Source organism: Selaginella moellendorffii, unplaced genomic scaffold (assembly GCF_000143415.4).
Source record: "Selaginella moellendorffii unplaced genomic scaffold, v1.0 SELMOscaffold_40, whole genome shotgun sequence".
Taxonomy (NCBI): domain Eukaryota; kingdom Viridiplantae; phylum Streptophyta; class Lycopodiopsida; order Selaginellales; family Selaginellaceae; genus Selaginella; species Selaginella moellendorffii.
This window is the reverse complement of record NW_003314301.1, coordinates 714,083-734,045: the sequence shown is the minus strand read 5'-3', so window position 1 is coordinate 734,045 and position 19,963 is coordinate 714,083. Positions and strand designations below refer to the sequence as shown.

At 44.2% G+C, this 19,963-nt stretch overlaps 5 protein-coding genes and 1 pseudogene across 7 annotated transcripts; 1 reads left to right on the top strand and 5 right to left on the bottom strand.

Annotated features, from left to right (window-relative positions):
• Positions 1-22: 22 nt before the first annotated feature.
• LOC9660362 (D-cysteine desulfhydrase 2, mitochondrial) lies at positions 23-17,522 on the bottom strand. 3 transcript variants are annotated; one of them, XM_024684125.1, is made up of 8 exons: positions 16,618-17,522; positions 1,598-2,004; positions 1,491-1,533; positions 1,083-1,412; positions 888-1,017; positions 672-839; positions 381-618; positions 23-305 (listed from the first exon to the last, which is right to left on the bottom strand). In XM_024684125.1, exons 2-8 carry the CDS (start codon positions 1,877-1,879, stop codon positions 264-266), a joined length of 1,233 nt encoding a protein of 410 aa, XP_024539893.1. In that variant the 5' UTR covers positions 1,880-2,004; positions 16,618-17,522; the 3' UTR covers positions 23-263. The 3 variants fall into 3 exon arrangements, with proteins under 3 accessions (XP_024539893.1, XP_024539891.1, XP_024539892.1); XM_024684123.1 differs by having other exon boundaries at positions 1,083-1,417; positions 1,491-2,004; XM_024684124.1 differs by having other exon boundaries at positions 23-302; positions 1,083-1,417; positions 1,491-2,004.
• On the bottom strand, positions 3,143-5,524 carry LOC112349566 (pentatricopeptide repeat-containing protein At4g02750-like). The gene has a single exon (XM_024684179.1). It carries the CDS (start codon positions 5,522-5,524, stop codon positions 3,143-3,145), a length of 2,382 nt encoding a protein of 793 aa, XP_024539947.1.
• LOC112349541 (probable fucosyltransferase 8) lies at positions 5,809-7,454 on the bottom strand. The gene has a single exon (XM_024684122.1). It carries the CDS (start codon positions 7,436-7,438, stop codon positions 5,921-5,923), a length of 1,518 nt encoding a protein of 505 aa, XP_024539890.1. The 5' UTR covers positions 7,439-7,454; the 3' UTR covers positions 5,809-5,920.
• Positions 8,076-8,996, top strand: LOC9633832 (calcium/calmodulin-dependent protein kinase type 1). Its single transcript, XM_002979281.2, has one exon. It carries the CDS (start codon positions 8,076-8,078, stop codon positions 8,994-8,996), a length of 921 nt encoding a protein of 306 aa, XP_002979327.2.
• On the bottom strand, positions 14,603-16,619 carry LOC9660360 (annotated as a pseudogene).
• On the bottom strand, positions 16,945-18,654 carry LOC112349565 (pentatricopeptide repeat-containing protein At2g35030, mitochondrial-like). Its single transcript, XM_024684177.1, has 2 exons — positions 17,975-18,654; positions 16,945-17,323 (listed from the first exon to the last, which is right to left on the bottom strand). The coding sequence occupies exons 1-2, from the start codon at positions 18,652-18,654 to the stop codon at positions 16,945-16,947; spliced, it is 1,059 nt and encodes a 352-aa protein (XP_024539945.1).
• Positions 18,655-19,963: the final 1,309 nt, after the last annotated feature.

Below are 19,963 nucleotides of genomic sequence, written 5' to 3'. Positions count from 1 at the left end.
GCGCTTCTTGATTGACCACGCAAACCTTGAAACTGGTGGGATATTTTTGCTGCTTTCTTTGGTTTGTCTTGCTTGGGTTCATTCCAGCCCTCCAAGCTCGGGCCGGAAGCTGTTACTGGTCTTGACTTGCAGTTGGAACCGGGGTCTTGTTCATGGAGAATGGAGCTGCTGTTAAAGATGTCCCCACAGCCGCAACTTTTTCCCATTAGTTTCTTGCCACTTTCCCACGCCCTCCTTCTATGATCCGGAGATCCTTCGAATTGTCAACTTCGGCCAGATTTAGTGTGCCTTGCGAGAGAAAGCTGCTGAAAGACAGGACCACTTGACACAGATATTTGTTCGATCCTTAAAAAGGAAAGAAAAGAATTGTTTCTGCGTACCTTCGGAGGAGCGTATTCACGAGTTTGAGAGAATTCCTGCGGATTTGTCTGTGCCAGGCCAAAGAGGCCCAGTGCCCCACCAGTGTGAAGAATAGCGACTTTGTCTGCTGTTTCGTTCCAAGACAACTCTATCGCGACTTCCCACGCAGCGAGTGTGTAAATCGGGTCTAGCAAAATGCCAGTTTGTCGGGCTATACTCTTGCAAGCACCGATCTCCCCTCCATAAATCTTTCCAAACCTGTGCTATCATACTATTATACTGTAGCTCGCAAGCTTATATATAAATCATACCTGCGTACTCGTTTCCTCTCCTCCCAAACAAGATTTAAGCTCAAAGCCTCTGCCGACTGATCGCAGCGAAACTGCTGAAGAAAACCAGTGACAAGGTTCTTCGTTTGTCTCTCGTAGTACTCGCGAGAACCGGAGAGCATTACACCAACAATCTCCCACTGGTGAAGGCTGGAAGAAAGGATATATACCACCAAAAGGATTTAAACTCGAGCATACCCGAGCAACGCGATTCCTAGAGCCAGGCCAATGGCGGATGTTCCAGTGCCAGAATCGACCACGATTTTGATCTTGTCATCTCGTTCGAAGACTTCATTTTCGCTTAGCCATCTTACAAGTCTTATAAAGCCTGATCTTAGAACGCACGGACAAAAGATTAGAGATACAAACATATCAAAGTTGAAAATCACTCACCGAGAAGTGCTAGACCACTCGCACCACCTTCTCCAAGCACGGCCCATTTTCTTCTTCCTCTTCCGGGTTCAAGCAATTTAGAGCTTTCTGAAGGAGTGATTGTTTCTCTGGTGATAGAGTTGCCATTCAACCAAAGAACTGGTTCTTCAGGACAAGCAACACGTTCCATATGCGAGCTTAACATTTTTTGTCGATCGGCATACTCGGTTCTTGGAACATACACCACGTTTCCATAAACCTCCGATATCAAGTTATATCCAGTCGTGACTTCAATTTTTTCACCTCGTAGCAGCAAATGAGCCGACATCCCATGCTCAGCACACGCCACAGCTGAGCTGAGAAAACACGTTAGATAGAAAAGAAGAAGAAGTATAAAACTAGAGAATTCTTAAAGTCTTTTTTCCGTACCTACAGCAGCAGCATGAGCACTTTGACAGCCTCCACAAGTCACCTGACAGACATTGAAATCGCTTCAAAGAAAGAAAAGAAAGAACAAAAAACAGCGAAGTGCGTACCACATCAGTGATTTCCTCGTCCTTGAGGAACGGGACCACAGCGTCGAGCTTTCTGATTTTGTTTCCACCGAGCGTCGGGTGCAGCAAGTCGTCTCGAATCACACGGAACTTGTGCGGCTCCTTCTCCGTCTTGCTTGTCACGTTTTTGCAGAAATCAAACTTGCTCAAGTCTTGAAAGCTGCACTCACAACCTTTCAAAGCAAACCCAACAGTGTCAATCCTGCTGCAAGGCGTTTCCAGAAGCCACACTCCTCTTTCCAGCAATGCATCCAGAGAAGACATGTCCAGAATTCTAAAACCCTAATGCGCCTTGGCGGTTTCAAGAGAGATTACGAAGTGATACAATTATGCCAGTGAACCAAGTCCACAAAGATACGTTGGAATGGGCCGCCTGAGTTTAAGGCCGCCTCCAGGCATAAGAGCAACTGTGAGCAGGTATGTCTGCGATTTTTGGTACACCATCTCATTTACGGTTCCAAGAGCGTGAGTAAGTTGATTTTAGAGCAGTGGCTTGCAGTTTCCACCAGATGGCATCAAGGAAAGATTGGCTGAACTCTTATTAACCACTGAAGTTACAGCCATTTATCGCAAGAATCGGGAGCATACTCTTGGATAAGCAACTCTATTCTGTTCGACGAGGTTCTGGGATACAGTGATTTGCAATCCGTGCAATCGCCCATCCAGAAGATCGGTTCCATGGAAGAGGCAGTGTAGTTTGCCGAGGAGCGCAGGAGCCAAGAGCTGAGAAGTTCCACTTCTTTGTTGATGGAAGCGAGGAGCTTCATGAGTCTGAAAACCATCTGGTTCCCTACGCAAGATTCTACTTAGTGGTGCGAGGGTCTGGCGGCGTACGAGTGCAAACCCGACCTTGCTCGTTATAGAGAAAGTGAAGCTAGAGATCAAGCCAGAGTTTGAAGCGTGTGGGGGAATGTGCGCAGTGGCATCGGCAGCTGGTACTTCGAGCAAGCAGCAGCAGCAGCACCGCAGGGACGAAGAAAAAAGAAAGAGAGAACGAAAATGATGGTATGTTGACAAACGGGGCGCGACCACCTTCCGCTACAAGGGTGGGGGATTCAGCGAGGTAAACAAAGAGTTGTGGATCTGATTCGACGTCATCACTTGAGAAATATGCAGCTTGCTGTTTTCTCGGACGTCCGAGGTCCAAGAATCAACCATCCAGGATATCAGAGTTGACAGCACAAGAAGAGGCTCTCGTGCACTACTTCGTCATGCGCTCGCGAGATTGCTGCAAAATTGTAAACCAAGACCACATTGCTATGCTCGTAATAAATGCCGTCCGGAACCGGAGAAGCATGTGAGAGAGTAGGAGCAGTCGATGATCGTGCGAAGAACAAAGTCGTGAGGAATTTTTCGCGGCATGAAGAGGTGGCTCGAGTGTGAGAGAGGGCTCAGTGACACAAGCTCCAGCCTAGTGGGGAATGCGAGACCGACAAGGACATGGCGAAGTTGGACATGACTTACATCCCAGGTACCTTTCAACCAAGTCTAAGCTTGCTCTGTTACCAAGCATGCGAGATGCTTCTGCTAACTGGCATTTGTTTTTCGTGTATTGTGATGCCCCATAGATTTGTAGATTCTATTGGCACTTGCCAGGCACGTCCAGTCGTGAGTATCAGGAAAGAAAGGCATTGTATCAATGAGTTCTTTACAGGATCTATCATATCCTCCACGAGCAAACAAGGAGATGATACAACCATATTGTTGCTTGCCAGGCGTTACTAAGTAGTCTGTTATCATCGATTTAAAGAGAAAAATGGAATCGTCAACCTCACCGCTATGGCTCAAAGCAATCAATGCAGAGGTAAAAGATACATCATCCAGCTTGACACCATCAGCAACACAGTTTCTAAAGAGCTCCAAGGATTGTGCGGTTTGCCCATTTAAAGCATACATTCCAATTACTACATTCCAAGAAACCAGATTTTGCTCGGGCAAGGTTGAGAAAAACGCCTTTGCAGTATTCGTATGCCCATTTTGAGCATATGACACAAGTAGAGTGTTCCACGAAATAGAGTTCCTGTGTCTCATTTTCTGGAAGACCAAGAGGGCATCCTCGATGTATCCATGCTGAGAGTAAGCTGCCATCAGAGTGTTGTAAGAGACAATATTGTGGGAAGGCATCAAATCAAACAGGCACTTTGAGTCTTCTAAATGCCTGTGTTGGGAATGTCCTGACAACATAGCATTCCATGCAATTAGATCTCGCTCAGGCATCCTCTCAAACAACTCCTTCGCTTCCTCCACATTTCCTTGATAGTTTCTGGAATATAATAAAGAGGTCCAAGAAACAATGTCCCACGCGGGCATGGTATCAAAATGATTTTTTGCATTGTCCGGATGACCGTTTTGGGCATATGCCGAAAGCATAGAGTTCCAAATGAAAAGAGACCTGTATGGCATGCTATCAAACAAAAGCTTTGCATCGTCAACCTTGCCCTGTACAGTGTAGGCACTTAGCATGGCTACGTGTGAAAAGGAATCTTTCTCAGGCAGTAGTGTTTCGTACATTACTTTAGCAAGATCCTGATGCCCGCCTGAGACATATGCCGCAAGCATGAAATTGTAAGACATTTGGTCCCACTCGGGCATTTTGTCAAATAACCTCTTTGTCTCGTCAAGATCCCCACCAAGAGCAAATGATCGGAGAACGCAGTTCCAAGAGCTAAGATTCCGAGCACACATCCAACTGAGCATCTCCTTGGCATTGAACGAGCTCCCATTGTCACAAAATGCCGCTAGCATTGCATTCATTGACACAAGGTCCCATTTCTCCATTGCATCAAATACCATCTTTGCTTGCTCAAGTTTCCCATTTTCAGAAAAGGCATTCAAGAGTGCCGTGCCTGAGACTATATCCTTGTTTGGAATTTGGTCGTAAAGCTTGATGATCTCGTCAAGATGTCCAATTGGAGTATATGCAGCAAGGAGTGTATTCCACGAGATAATGCTTGGATTGGGAATTGTAGCAAAGAATTCCTTTGCTTCGTCAAAGAGACCTTGAGCGGCTAAAGCGCTTAGAATTAAGTTGTATGACACCAAATTTTTTCTTGGCATCCTTTCTAACAAGGACAACGCTTCTCGCAAATTCCCGCTTTGAATATATGCTGCTAGCATAGAGTTCCAAGAAATTGTGTCTCGCTCAGGCATTTCTTCAAACACAATTCTTGCTTCGTCAAGTAGACCATGATGCGAGTAGACTGATAGCATTGAATTCCAGGAAACCAATTTTTTCTCTTGCAAGTAATCAAATATCTTTCTCGCTTTCTCAATATGCCCAGCTTTGCCATATGCATTGATCATCGTATTATGAGAAACCACGTCTTTTTCTTCCATTCCATCAAAAAACATCTCCAACACCTCAATCTCTTCATTTTGTGATATAGCGGCCAGCATTGTGTTCCACGAAACTAGATTCTTCCTCGGCATGTCGCTGAAAATCTTCCTGGCTCCTCTCAAATCTCTGGCCTTTGTAAAAGCTGCAAGAACGGTGTTCCACGACACCAAATCCTTCTCTTGCATCGTTCGGAAAAACTCGACAGCGTCACCCAGTTTCCCGGCCTGCGAGTACGCAGCAAGCATTCCATTGCATGAAACCAAGTCCTTCCCAGGCATGGAGTCGTAAACCTCTTTAGCCCTCAGCAAATGCCCGTTCTTGGCATATGCTGACAGCATCAAGTTCCAAGTGAAGGAGTTCTTGGCGACCACAGCATCGAAGACTGAGCGAGCATCGGCCACACTTCCATATCTCCCATACATTTGAATGAGAAGATTCGAAAGATAAGTCCCTCGGTGGCTGCTGGAAGAAACCCGACTGTGGATCTGCTTGGCTTGAGACAGGCTCCTGGAAGAAGTTATCAGCGCGATGCATTCTTGCAGGCTCGGCACTGCCGAGTCCGAAGAAGGCATTCATGCACGAAAACTTGTCACCAGGAGTTTGATCCCACTGGAACAACAACTTACATCATGGAAAGAAGAAATGTTTGTTTGTAACATCTTGTATAATTTTTTGACAGATCGTGGGTGCCTATGAGCGTATCAAAGTGGCGGGCTTCACGACGTGAATCACTAAACATCTTGATATGACTTTGCTATGTCATTTCTTGTCCTAGAATTTATCCTCGCACATCTTAGTCGTGGAGTCCTTTTTGTAACATCCAAGCTCGTTGAATGGGAGGCAGAACCACGTCAAAGAAAGATAACTTCCTTGAAATTAGTTGCATATCAAACAATTCATACCAAAATGGTCCACATTGGAAGACACAATAAAACTCTCTACATGTCCTAAAAAGAATGGATAAAGATTCAAGTTGTTTTGAGTTGAACACCAGGCGCTATAGGCCAATCTTGACACCGCTCCACATTGTCAAGCTTGACAGCCTCTCCACAATCGCAGTTAGACTCCCCAAACGAAAAGAAGCAAGGATCCATAGTTCTTGCCTTGGAGCAAATGTCCCTGCCTGAGCCAGGCCCAGCCCACATAAGCCAAGGCCTCAACCCGGCTAATCCCTGGCCAATGTAGCCGAAAGTGGAGCCAGGACTCGTGATCAGCACATCGCTGAGCCCCAGCAAGTAAATCTCCGCGAGAGCCTTCTCATCGTGATCGAGAAATCCGGTGTGCTGCTGCCCCTCGTGGCTGGGCTGCTCCACTCTCACGATCGATCCATCGGCGGTGGAGGAGTTGAGGTAGATCTCTCGCAGCACGTCAAAGTGGTGCTCATCCAGCGAAGTCACCACCGCCGCGATCTGCTGCTGCTGCGAGCTGATCGAGGAGCGGAGCTTGATCCTCTCGACGTTGTTCTTGCTGATATTGGGAAGGATCTTTGTCTCCACGGCGCATTGGAACACCTCCGCCGCCAGGTTTTGACGAACTCCTTGCAAGTGTGGAGGAACTCTCATTTGGATGCCGACTACGCGATCGGCGCGCGCGAGATATGAGTCGTAGAACCGCGCTGTGCGATCCCACACCGGATCGATGGGATGGAAGAGATAGCGGCTCAAGTGATGGAAGATCGCCTGCTGCTGGGGGAAGAGCTTCGCGAGATCACTCCGGAAGGATTCCACCAAGAACAATCCCGGAGCAAAGTAGACGTTTGACCGGAGAAACAGCCACGTTACCTGCGATTGCAAGAGTTTTTGCTGCTCCTTGCAGAAGAATTTTCGATCGTCCGGGGTGTAGTCCACGGACAGATACGAGTAGGCCACATCTGGAAACTTGATCGAGCTCGCGAAATCGTGACAGTGCTGAGGAGTGATTTTTAGATCCGGGGCATGGCCGATCCGCGATGAATCGTTGACTGTGGATAATCGGATCTCCAGAGGTCTGGGAAGGAGCCAGGAACTCTTTGGGAATGGCTCGCAGAACAATCGATCCATGTTCTCTGCGGACGAATCTCTCGCGACGAGTAAAACTCTGTTCGTGAGCAGAGCATAGAGAAAAGTGGAAGCAATCGCCAGCATCTTGTTCCCCAGGCCCTGTGATCCAAATGGCGCGATCCACACCACGAATTGGCAGTCGCCGTGATCGCCGTTTGGATCATCTCGGATCAATCGAGAGCACCGGGCGTGGATTTGCTCGTAGCGTCGCAGGCGGTGGATGAGAGCTGGCGATGGCGAGTAGCTTTCCGCCGATGGGTCTGTCGATTTGCGGCGATAGGACTGGAACTCTACGCGGCTCCGGCACTGGCGAGCATCGCCTTGCTCTGGAACGATGAGATCTTCCACGATCGTGTCCGGAAAGTGATTCTGAGACAGCAAAACGTAGAGGAAGAAGAGACCAGTGGTGATCAGAGAGATGGATTTTGGGTTGGAGTAAGACGCCATTTTCGCGACTCTCTCCATTCTTCGCGAAGGGAATGATCGTGCGCATAGTCATAACTCTGCTTGTGAAGCTTCCGTGCTTGGCTGGTTTGCATGTACACGTAAAACCCCGACTGCATCAAACAACGCGCTGGTCAACCCTGGAGGGTAATTATAAAATAGAGATCACCTTTAATTCCATATAAATTATTTTAATTAATAATAATTTGTTACGCGTTAGTTTACTTAATAGTAGTGTTATTTTTAATTATTAATCTAATTGATCAACTAAAGGTTATAATTTTATTAACACAAGATTAATCTTATTACATACTAAGGTTAAATAAAATAGAATATACTAGAAAGTGTTTAAGAAAGTTTATAAATTATAAATATGTTTAAAAATTATAAATACAAAATTAATCTAAATGAATAAGAACCGTTAGATGGTAGAATATTTTAAAATATTCAAGCATATTTTAGGTATATTCACTACCATCTCAATAAAAAGCTGACCATTGTAAAAGACCATTTTAAGATCTAACGGTTAATATTTTTTGGTTTGCCTAAGGGAAGAGAACTGGTGAAGTTTTTAGTTTAATAAAAGTAATGTGGGAAGCTAGGTTTTCTTAAAACCAAGTGAGAAAAAGGGGAAGACGTGATGGCGCTCGAGGATGGCGAGTTTAGAGATGACGAGTGTGGCGAGCTTCTCAAGTGGTACATCAGACACGAGAAGTTGGGGCATGGAGGACAGGGCCAAGTCTACTTGCTGAGCGACGCAGCCCGCAACCGCCATAGGTACGCAGGAAAGATGTTTAAGTCGGAGAGTTGTGCCGAGAGGGAGACAAGGATCTTGGACAAGCTTCGCCCCATTCCTGGAGTTGTCTTCCTCCATGGGCTGAGGAGGGAGAGGAAGGTTGGCGGGCGTTGCTTTGGGACGATGGTCATGGAACTTTGTGGCCCTAGCCTGCGCGATCTAGCGATGAAAGGGCCACTGCGGGAGGAGGAGGTAGCCGAGATCGTTAAGGAGCTGGCTGAGACACTCAAGGGCGTCCACTCGAGTGGTATTGTCCATCGCGATCTCAAGCTGGAGAACGTTTTCACCAAGCTGCAAGATGCAAGCACGATCACGCCAGTGATTGGGGATTTTGGAGTGGCGACGGACGATGCCAGAGAGATGAGCCAGAGCTGCGGGACTGAGAAGTACATGGCTCCCGAGCTTATCTTTGTCGAGAGATATGGGCTGTCTTACACCAAGGCGGTGGATGTTTGGGGGCTTGGAGTGATCGCATACGAACTCCTCAAGGGCTACAACCGATCGAACCTGGAGATGCATTTGCTGCGCGAGGGGGAGTTCCAGTGGCCTGCCAATCTGTCGCCAGAGGCGAAAAATCTGATTATGGGCATGCTGGATTTGGATCCCAGGAAGCGATTGACACTAGATCAAGTGATCAATCATCCTTGGATTCTAGAGAACTGTAGCACCACACGGGCTACTACCAATATCACAAGTTGTTGTGGAGGGAAAAGAAGCACTCCACGCTCTAGCCATCCAGCTATGAAGAAACTTAGGGTGGCTTAGTCAAAACTTCTACACCAAAGCTCATCTAAGGGAGAAGACAAATATAGATGAAGCACCGTTACCTTGTGTGAGTAGACAGCTCTTCGGGTATGAAGCTCATTCTAAGGTTGATGTGATATAGCTAATTTCATAGGCAAACTGGCTAAAGCTTGTAGTATCAACGAACTAGCTTTTGTCACTTGGACTCCACGTATTAAAAATCTTGAGACATGAAGATCATACCAAGATAATAACCATATATTTTACACTTTTCTTTTTCTTTTTCTTGTCCCTACCATATTGTCCTTGGTTAACCGTATTATAGCTAGAATTTTATTATGCTTTTCATGCTCAATAAAATGAAATTATATTAAATAAAGCTATTCAACAATAGCTTATACAAAGAATTCCAAAAACATTTAATAAAAGTTCCAATCATGGTTTTGATGCCTTTCACTCACTCTAATAGAGATTTCGTAAAAAATGATGGAAGTATTAAATTTTAAGTTGGATGGTTCTACATGGCAAGGAATGATGGAAGCATTAGATCTGAATATGATATTCCACTCAGAGCACAACAAGAGAGAAAAGATCTTGCATGCAATTTAATTCACTCTTGGTCCCTCTAATTTTCATTTAGATACTAAATTGAATTGCACTTAATAAGGTTTTACATGACTAATATAAATTACAACATAATAAGTATTATTTTAAACAACCAAAATGATTAGTAGTTTTTGTTTCCCACCAAATAGCATTTGGACTATTAGCCTCATAAATTACTAAGTTGCAATTATTTAATAAACTAAGATAAGTAAGAAATATACAATCTGGTTGATTATAACAATAATGATCAATTGACCACATTTTTATTTTCTTATCAGTATATAATACCAAATTCCCATCTTTTTGAAGATCAAGCTTACATTGACCAATAAAATCAAATGTGATATCAGATCTCCATAGTAAAATTTTTCCTGAATAAAGTGAAACTTTACAATTTATTTCTATTAATAACACATTTTTGCGATTTGGGGATACCAAAAATTGGCCTGTATATAACACATGGTCTGAAAAACCAGCATTTAAAGTAGTTAATGTAGTATCACAATTATCATATGAAAGATAAGATGTAAACAAACTATTAACTTTACTTAAGGTTAGTCTCCACCAAAATACTACTGAATATTGAATTATATAATTTTGAGATATAATTTTGCATACATCAGATTTTGCTGCAATCATTGTAGTACTATATGTATTGATTAAGTACCTAACAGCTTCTTTGATTCTCATGCCAATAATTGTATTTTCAGTTTGACCAGTTGAACAATATGGTGGCTCTCCATCCACGCGCTCAATTCTTACAGCAAATACACCCCTACCAATATTTAAAACAGTTAAATTCTTAAAATTTCTTGAATATGAATGATAATTTTTAATGTGAGTTAAAAGATCTAAAAATCCATTATTAATTATAAGGTTAATTTCATTTTCAGTAAGTGTGTTATTATTACCCCATTCTACAGTTGCTCTTCCATAAACTATATTTTTAATTAAAAATAGAAAATTTAAAAATAAAAACAATAATATTTTCATAGGTTTATACTCTAATATATGAGAAATTTATGTCTTTTGTTAAAAAATATTTTTATAAAAATATTATAACTATATATATAAAAGAAAAAGAAAAAGGAAAAAGTGAGCTCCTAAAGTAGGCATGGATATTCCTTATTTCAACGACCAAAAGTCTAATATAGTTTCATAGAATACACTGCTTAGTTTCATGAGCTAAATCCAAGTAGGGTTAAGGAGCTTAGTCATTGGATTAAGAATATATGCTAGAATATGCTTTTTCAATTCAATATCTGAAACAATATATATACCTTTGGTCACAATCATTTGAAAATAAAAAATCTCTTGCCTTTATCATTCAAGTTTTGTAGCAGCTGGAGCCATAAGAGCAGCAGGAATGTTGAATGTATGCAGAGGAGTCTTGCTGGTAACCATCTTTTTTCTGGAAGGAAGAGACGAATTTGTATAGAATAATAGGGATGCAGCATATATCCCATTTGGATCCATTACAAACAAGAATGTAGGAGAATAAGTTTCATGGACAGGAATGCCAGTTGCCTTATAGACCAGTTTCCCTTCACCTCAAAATCTACCCCTTTCTTCCTGTTTGTCATGAAGAGGCCAATTTTACGTGCATATTTGGATGAAACTTACTGGATCTAGATTCAACTTTTCTGTCACTTATAATATGACTTCTTCAACTTTAACCTAAGAACGATCTGAAAAAAGACTTGTCCAACCAGCCACATTTATTCAAAGTATGTGCAGAGGGGCGTATTTCATCAACCTGTGGCAATAGGGATTAAGAACCAGAAACTCTGAAAGCTAGTCAAAGCTTCAAGCCAGTAGCCGTTTGAGAGTATCCAGACCTTTACCCATTGATCTTATATAACAACTCACTAGAGAAGAACTTAGACCTTGATGGCTTGCTTCACAGCTTGCCGCCACTTTGCCCGAACATCCATTTGTCTGAGCTTTTCTCGTTAAAAGGATTTAAACTTATATTGTTCTAAGACTCTAAATTAGTCCTTAATTAATTAAAAGAATTTCTGTTTATAACCTCGAATTAAAGGAATCGGGCTTGAAGGCAGAAGAACCCTCATTGACATGCGTGTTGCCACCTTAGGATGCTGAGTCCTTGACGACCTTGCACAAAAACATACGTGTGCCATCCAAGCGAAGTGCCACTCTTCTTTCAGGTTGTAATCACCATCCATGGTTTGAGCAAGGAAACCAGAACCTTACACATATTCCAGAATTGGGCATCAGCGAAACAGGCAGCCAAGCCTAAACTCAACCAGCACATCGCAGAGACGACCACTGGCAGCTTGCCTCCAACAATATACACAGTGTTGTCCCTGCTTCGGTTAGCTAAGACTCTTCACTCGAAAAAACTCGACAGCATCACCCAGTTTCCCGGCCTGAGAGTACGCAGCAAGCATTCCATTGCATGAAACTAAGTCCTTCCCAGGCATGGAGTCGTAAACCTCTTTAGCCCTCTGCAAATGCCCGTTCTTGGCATATGCTGACAGCATCAAATTCCAAGTGAGTTCTACAGCATCGAAGACCGAGCGAGAGACAGCCACACGTTCACATCTCCCATACATTTCATGTGAAGATTCGACAGAAAAGTCCCTTGGTGGCTGCTGGAAGAAACCCAACTTTGGATCAGCTTGGCTTGAGACAGGCTCCTGGAAGAAGTTATCAACGCGATCATTCTTGCAGGCTTGGCACTGCCGAGTCCAAAGAAGACATTCATACACGAAAACTTCACCAGGAGTTTGATCCCACTGGAACTACAACTTGCACGGCCATGGAAACAAAAAGAGGAGAATCACCCATCATGCAAATCTTATAAATTGAAAAACGTCTATCATGTGAATGATAATTACAGAAGCTATGCCATTTCTTGCTATAAATTTATCCTCGCACATCTTAATCGTGGATTCTTTTTTGTAACATCCAAGCTCAGGGATTAACCGGGTTGAGGCCCTGGCTTATGTGCGCTGGGCCTGGATCAGGTGGGGATGTTTGCTCCAAGGCAAGAACTATGGATCCTTGCTTCTTTTCGTTTGGGGAGTCTAACTGCGATTATGGAGATGTCAAGCTATAGCGCCTGGTGTTTAACTCAAACCAACTTGAATCTTAATCCATTCTTTTTAGGACATGTAGAGAGTTTTGGTATGAATTGTTTGATATAGGAAGCTATCTTTCTTTGACATGGTTATGCCTCCATTCCATGGCCAATGTAGCCGAAAGTGGTGCCAGGAGCAACCCAGAAAATAAATCTCCGCGAGAGCCTTCTCGTCGTGATCGAGAAATCCGGTGTGCTGCTGCCCCTCGTGGCTGGGCTGCTCCTCTCTCACGATCGATCCATCGGCGGTGGAGGAGTTGAGGTAGATCTCAGTCAAAGTGGCGCTCGTCCACCGCCGCGATCTGCTGCTGCCCACCAAGAACAATCCCGGAACGAAGTAGACGTTTGACCGATCACGGCGACTCCCAATTCGCGGTGTGGATAGCGCCATTTGGATCGCGAGCCTGGGGAACAAGATGCTGGCGATTGCTTCCACTTTTCTCTATGCTCTGCTCATGAACAGAGTTTTTCTCATCGCGAGAGATTCGTCCGCAAAGAACATGGATCGATTGTTTTGCGAGCCATTCCCAAAGAGGTGTAGTCCACGGACAGATAACTTGATCGAGTTCGCGAAATCGTGACAGTGCTTAGAAGATCCGGGCGCGATGAATCGTTGACTGTGAATAATCGGCTCTCCGGGGAGCCAGGAACTCGGACGATCGAAAATTCTTCTGCAAGGAGCAGCAAAAACTCTTCCAATCGCAGGTAACTTGGCTGTTTCGCCGCCGTTGGGGTCATCTTGGATCAATCGAGAGCACCGGGCGTGGATTTGCTCGTAACGTTGCGGTGGATGAGAGCTGGAGATGGCGAGTAGCTTTCCGCCGATGGGTCTGTGGATTTGCGGCGATAGAACTGGAACTCTAGCCGCTGCGAGCATCGCCTTGCTCTGGAACGATGAGATCCTCCGCGACCTTGTCCGGGAAGTAATTCTGAGACAGCAAAACGTAGAGGAAGAACAGACCAGTGGTGTGTGAAGAGGATGCTAGACAAGGACGAGGGTCTTATGGGTTATGGAGGGAATGTGCGATGAGAAAGGTGGTGGATTCGAGGATTGAGTATCTCTCGAGAGGTAAAGAGGAACTATTTGCTGCCACTGATGAAGGTGGTTTTTATGGAAATCCCCGGAACCAGTGGCGCTTGGATGAAGTGGGACTGTGGGAGAGTTGCGGAGGAGATGGAACGTCCCCAAGGACTGAAAGACAGGCTTACGTGCAGGGAATTTAAAAAATCAAGTGTTGTAAAATGCCCACTAAGGGCATTACATGGAATTTATGAATCTTCTTTGCTTTACAATGAGCTGTAACTGCAGTTACACATCTGAGGATTCAAATTGATTTGAAGTTGATTATACCCTTTGCATAATGTTGTTGAGGATATAGAAAGATAGTAACATGCGAACTTTAATTTTTTATGACCGGTTGATAACACAGCCCACAACATTCGCAGGAAAGATGGTTAAGCGTGAGAGTGGCGCCAAGAGGGAACAAGGATCTTGTCCAAGCTTTGCTCCATTCCTGGAGTTATCTCTCTCCAGGGGCTGAAAAGGGAGAAAAGGGAGAAGAAGGTTGGCGGGTGTTGCTTTGGGACGATAGTCATGGAGCTGTGTGTGAAAGGGCCACTGAGCGAGAAGGAGGTAGCCGAGATTCTGAAGAAGTTGGCCGAGACACTCAGTCGAAGGGTGTTGCCCATCGTGACCTCAAGCTGGAGAACGTTTTCACCAAGCTGCAAGATGCAAGCATAGACGAGCCACTGATTGGTGGATTTGGAGTGGTAACCGACGAAAGATGAGCCAGTGCTGTGGGACAAAGAAGTACATGGCTCCTGAGAATATCTTCATCGAGAGATATAGGAGATTGTCATACACAAAGGCAATGGATGTTTAGGGGCTTGGAGTGATGGCATACGAGCTTCTCAAAGGCTACAAGTGATCAAACCTAGAGTTCCAGTGGCTTGTCAATATGTAGTCGGAGGTGTAAAATCTGATTATGGAGGAAAAGATTGACACTAGATCAAGTGATCAATCATTCTTAAATTCTAGAGAACTGTAGCACCACACAATCTACTGCCGATATCAAAAGGTGTTGTGGAGTGAGAATCAGTCCACAACAGCCATCAACTTATGGTGGCTTAGTAGAAAATTCTTAAGCTCATCTACAAACAAGCTTCGATATGAAAAGATGTTTAAATTAAAATGGATTGTTTTAAATTTTTGTTGTAGCTCGGCTGCAACAACTAATCCTTGCTTCTCTGTGTGCCTGGCAATGGTGTAACTTGTCATAATGCCCAGTCCTTCGAAAGAGATCACCTTTAATTCCATATAAATTATTCTCATTAATAAAAAATATTAGCCGTTGGATCTTAAAATGGTCTTTTACAATGGTCAGCTTTTTACTGGTGAAGTTTTTAGTTTAATAAAACTAATGACCTTTTCGCGATCATTAAACCTGTTGTTAGGTTTCCTTAAAATCAAGCGGAAAAAAGGGGAAAACGTGTAAATCGGGTCTAGCAAAATGCCAGTTTGTCAGGCTATACTCTTGCAAGCACCGATCTCTCCAAAAATCTTTCCAAACCTGTACTATCATACTATTATACTGTAGCTCGCAAGCTTATATATAAATCATACCTGCGTACTCGTTTCCTCTCCTCCCAAACAAGAGGTAAGCTCAAAGCCTCTGCCGACTGATCGCAGCGAAACTGCTGAAGAAAACCAGTGACAAGGTTCTTCATTTGTCTCTCGTAGTAGTCGCGAGAACCGGAGAGCATTACACCAACAATCTCCCACTGGTGAAGGCTGGAAGAAAGGATATATACCACCAAAAGGATATAAACTCGAGCATACCCGAGCAAAGCGATTCCTAGAGCCAGGTCAATGGCGGATGTTCCAGTGCCAGAATCGACCACGATTTTGATCTTGTCATCTCGTTCGAAGACTTCGTTTTCGCTTAGCCATCTCACAAGTCTTATAAAGCCCGATCATAGATCGCACGAAAAATATTAGAGATACAAACATATCAAAGTTGAAAATCACACACCGAGAAGTGCTAGACCACTCGCACCACCTTCTCCAAGCACGGCCCATTTTCTTCTTCCTCTTCCGGGTTCAAGCAATTTAGAATTTTCTGAAGGAGTGATTGTTTCTCTGGTGATAGAGTTGCCATTCAACCAAAGAACTGGTTCTTCAGAACAAGCAACACGTTCCATATGCGAGCTGAACATTTTTTGTCGATCTGCATACTCGGTTCTTTTTCCATAAACCTCCGATATCAAGTTATATCCAGTCGTGACTTCAAGTTTTTCACCTCGTAGCAGCAAATGAGCCGACATCCCATGCTCAGCACACGCCACAGCTGAGCTGAGAAAACACGTTAGATAGAAAAGAAGAAGTATAAAACTAGAGAATTCTTAGTCTTCTTTTCGTACCTACAGCAGCAGCATGAGCACTTTTGACAGCCTCCACAAGTCACCTGATAGACATTGAAATCGCTTCAAAGAAAGAACAAAAAAAAAAAGAGTATGTACCACATCAGTGATTTCCTCGTCCTTGAGGAACGGAACCACAGCGTCGAGCTTTCTGATTTTGTTTCCACCGAGCGTCGGGTGCAGCAAGTCGTCTCGAATCACACGGAAGTTGCGCGGCTCCTTCTCCGTCTTGCTTGTCACATTTTTGCAGAAATCAAACTTGCTCAAGTCTTGAAAGCTGCACTCACAACCTTTCAAAGCAAACCCAACAGTGTTAATCCTGCTGCAAGGCGTTTCCAGAAGCCACACTCCTCTTTCCAGCAATGCGTCCAGAGAAGACATGTCCAGAATTCTAAAGCCCTAATGAGCCTTGGCCCGGTTTCAAGAGAGATTACGGGAGGCCAAGGAAGTGATACAATTATGCCAGTGAACCAAGTCCACAAAGTTACCATACATTGGAGAGTTTAAGGCCACCTCCAGGCATAAGAGCAACTGTGAGCAGGTATGTCTGCGATTTTTGGTACACCATCTCATTTACGGTCCCAAGAGCGTGAGTAAGTTGATTTTAGAGCAGTGGCTTGCAGTTTCCACCAGATGGCATCAAGGAAAGATTGGCTGAACTCTTATTAATGAACCACTGCGGAGCTCAATCTTCTCTACAGGGACAAGTAAGCTCACTCGTTTCTTCAAATGTTAACTAGAACGGAGGAAGCTAAGTTTTTGCTCATAGGTACAACACGGAGATCCCAAGTTACAGCCGTCAAATTTATTTATCGCATGCATATTCTTGGATAAGCAACTCTATTCCGTTTGACGAGGTTCTGGGATACAGTGATTTGTAATTCGTGCAATCGCCAATCCAGAAGATGGAAGAGGCAGTGTAGGTTGTCGAGGAGCACAAGAGGCAGCAGCCAAGAGCTGAGAAGTTCCACTTCTTTGTTGATGGAAGCGAGGAGCTTCATGAGTCTGAAAACCATCTGGTTCCCTACGCAAGCTTCTACTTAGTGGTGCGAGGGTCTGGTGGCGTACGAGCGCAAACCCGACCTTGCTCGTTATAGAGAAAGTGACGCTACCACCTTCCGCTACAAGGATGGGGGATTCAGCAAGGTAAACAAAGAGTTTTGGATCTGATTCGACGTGATCACTTGAGAAATATGCAGCTGGCTGATTTCTTGGACGCCTGAAGTCCAAGAATTGACCATCGAGGATATCAGAGTTGACAGCACAAGAAGAGGCTTTCATGCACTACTTCGTCATGCGCTCGCGAGATTGCTGCAAAATTGTAAACCAAGACCACATTGCTATGCTCGTAATGAATGCCGTCCGGAACCGGAGGAGCATGTGAGAGAGTAGGAGCAGTCGATGATCGTGCGAAGAACAAAGTCGTGAGGAATTTTTCGCGGCATGAAGAGGTGGCTCGAGTGTGAGAGAGGGCTCAGTGACACAAGCTCCAGCCTAGTGGGGAATGCGAGACCGACAAGGACATGGCGAAGTTGGACATGACTTACATCCCAGGTACCTTTCAACCAAGTCTAAGCTTGCTCTGTTACCAAGCACGCAAGACGCTTCTGCTAGTTGGCATTTGTTTTCCGTGTATTGTGATGCCCCATTCCAAGGCTGTTAGATTTGTAGATTCTATTGGCACTTGCCAGGCACGTCCAGTCGTGAGTATCAGGAAAGAAAGGCATTGTATCAATGAGTTCTTTACAGGATCTATCATATCCTCCACGAGCAAACAAGGAGATGATACAACCATATTGTTGCTTGCCAGGCGTTACTAAGTAGTCTGTTATCATTGATTTAAACAGAAAATGTGAATCGTCAACCTCACCTCAAAGCAATCAATGCAGAGGTAAAAGATACATCATCCAGCTTGACACCATCAGCAACACAGTTTCTAAAGAGCTCCAAGGATTGTGCAGTTTGCCCATTTAAAGCATACATTCCAATTACTACATTCCAAGAAACCAGATTTTGCTCGGGCAAGGTTGAGAAAAACGCCTTTCCAGTAGTAGTATGCCCATTTTGAGCATATGACACAAGTAGAGTGTTCCACGAAATAGAGTTCCTGTGTCTCATTTTCTGGAAGACCAAGAGGGCATCCTCGATGTATCCATGCTGAGAGTAAGCTGCCATCCGAGTGTTGTAAGAGACAATATTGTGGGAAGGCATCAAATCAAACAGGCACTTTGAGTCTTCTAAATGCCTGTGTTGGGAATGTCCTGACAACGTAGCATTCCATGCGATTAGATCTCGCTCAGGCATCTTCTCAAACAACACCTTCGCTTCCTCCACATTTCCTTGATAATTTCTGGAATATAATAAAGAGGTCCAAGCGACAATGTCCCACTCGGGCACGGCATCAAAATGATATTTTGCATTGTCCGGATGACAGTTTTGGGCATATGCCGAAAGCATAGAGTTCCAAATAAAAAGAGACCTGTATGGAATGCTATCAAACAAAAGCTTTGCATCATCAACCTTGCCCTGTACAGTGTAGGCACTTAGCATGGCGACGTGTGAAAAAGGAATCTTTCTCAGGAAGTAGTGTTTCGTACATTACTTTAGCAAGACCATGATGCCCGCCTGAGACATATGCCGCAAGCATGAAATTGAAAGACATTTGGTCCCACTCGGGCATTTTGTCAAATAATCTCTTTGTCTCGTCAAGATCCCCATCAAGAGCAAATGATCGGAGAACGCAGTTCCAAGAGCTAAGATTCCGAGCACACATCCAACTGAGCATCTCCTTGGCATTGAACGAGCTCCCATTGTCACAAAATGCCGCTAGCATTGCATTCATGACACAAGGTCCATTGCATCAAATACCATCTTTGCTGGCTCAAGTTTCCCATTTTCAGAAAAGGCATTCAAGAGTGCCGTGTCTGAGACTATATCCTTGTTTGGAATTTGGTCGTAAAGCTTGATGATCTCGTAAAGATGCCCAATTGGAGTATATGCAGCAAGGAGTGTATTCCACGAGATAATGCTTGGATTGGGAATTGTAGCAAAGAATTCCTTTGCTCCGTCAAAGAGACCTTGAGCGGCTAAAGCGCTTAGAATTAAGTTGTATGACACCAAATTTTTTCTTGGCATCCTTTCTAACAAGGACAACGCTTCTCGCAAATTCCCGCTTTGAATATATGCTGCTAGCATAGAGTTCCAAGAAATTGTGTCTCGCTCAGGCATTTCTTCAAACACAATTCTTGCTTCGTCAAGTAGACCATGATGCGAGTAGACTGATAGCATTGAATTCCAGGAAACCAATTTTTTCTCTTGCAAGTAATCAAATATCTTTCTCGTTTTCTCAATATGCCCAGCTTTGCCATATGCATTGATCATCGTATTATGAGAAACCACGTCTTTTTCTTCCATTCCATCAAAAAACATCTCCAACACCTCAATCTCTTCATTTTGTGATATAGCGGCCAGCATTGTGTTCCACGAAACTAGATTCTTCCTCGGCATGTCGCTGAAAATCTTCCTGGCTCCTCTCAAATCTCTGGCCTTTGAAAAAGCTGCAAGAACGGTGTTCCACGACACCAAATCCTTCTCTTGCATCGTTCGGAAAAACTCGACAGCGTCACCCAGTTTCCCGGCCTGCGAGTACGCAGAAAGAATTCCATTGCATGAAACCAAGTCCTTCCCAGGCATGGAGTCGTAAACCTCTTTAGCCCTCTGCAAATGCCCGTTCCTGGCATATGCTGACAGCATCAAGTTCCAAGTGAAGGAGTTCTTGGCGACCACAGCATCGAAGACTGAGCGAGCATCGGCCACACTTCCACATCTCCCATACATTTGAATGAGAAGATTCGAAAGA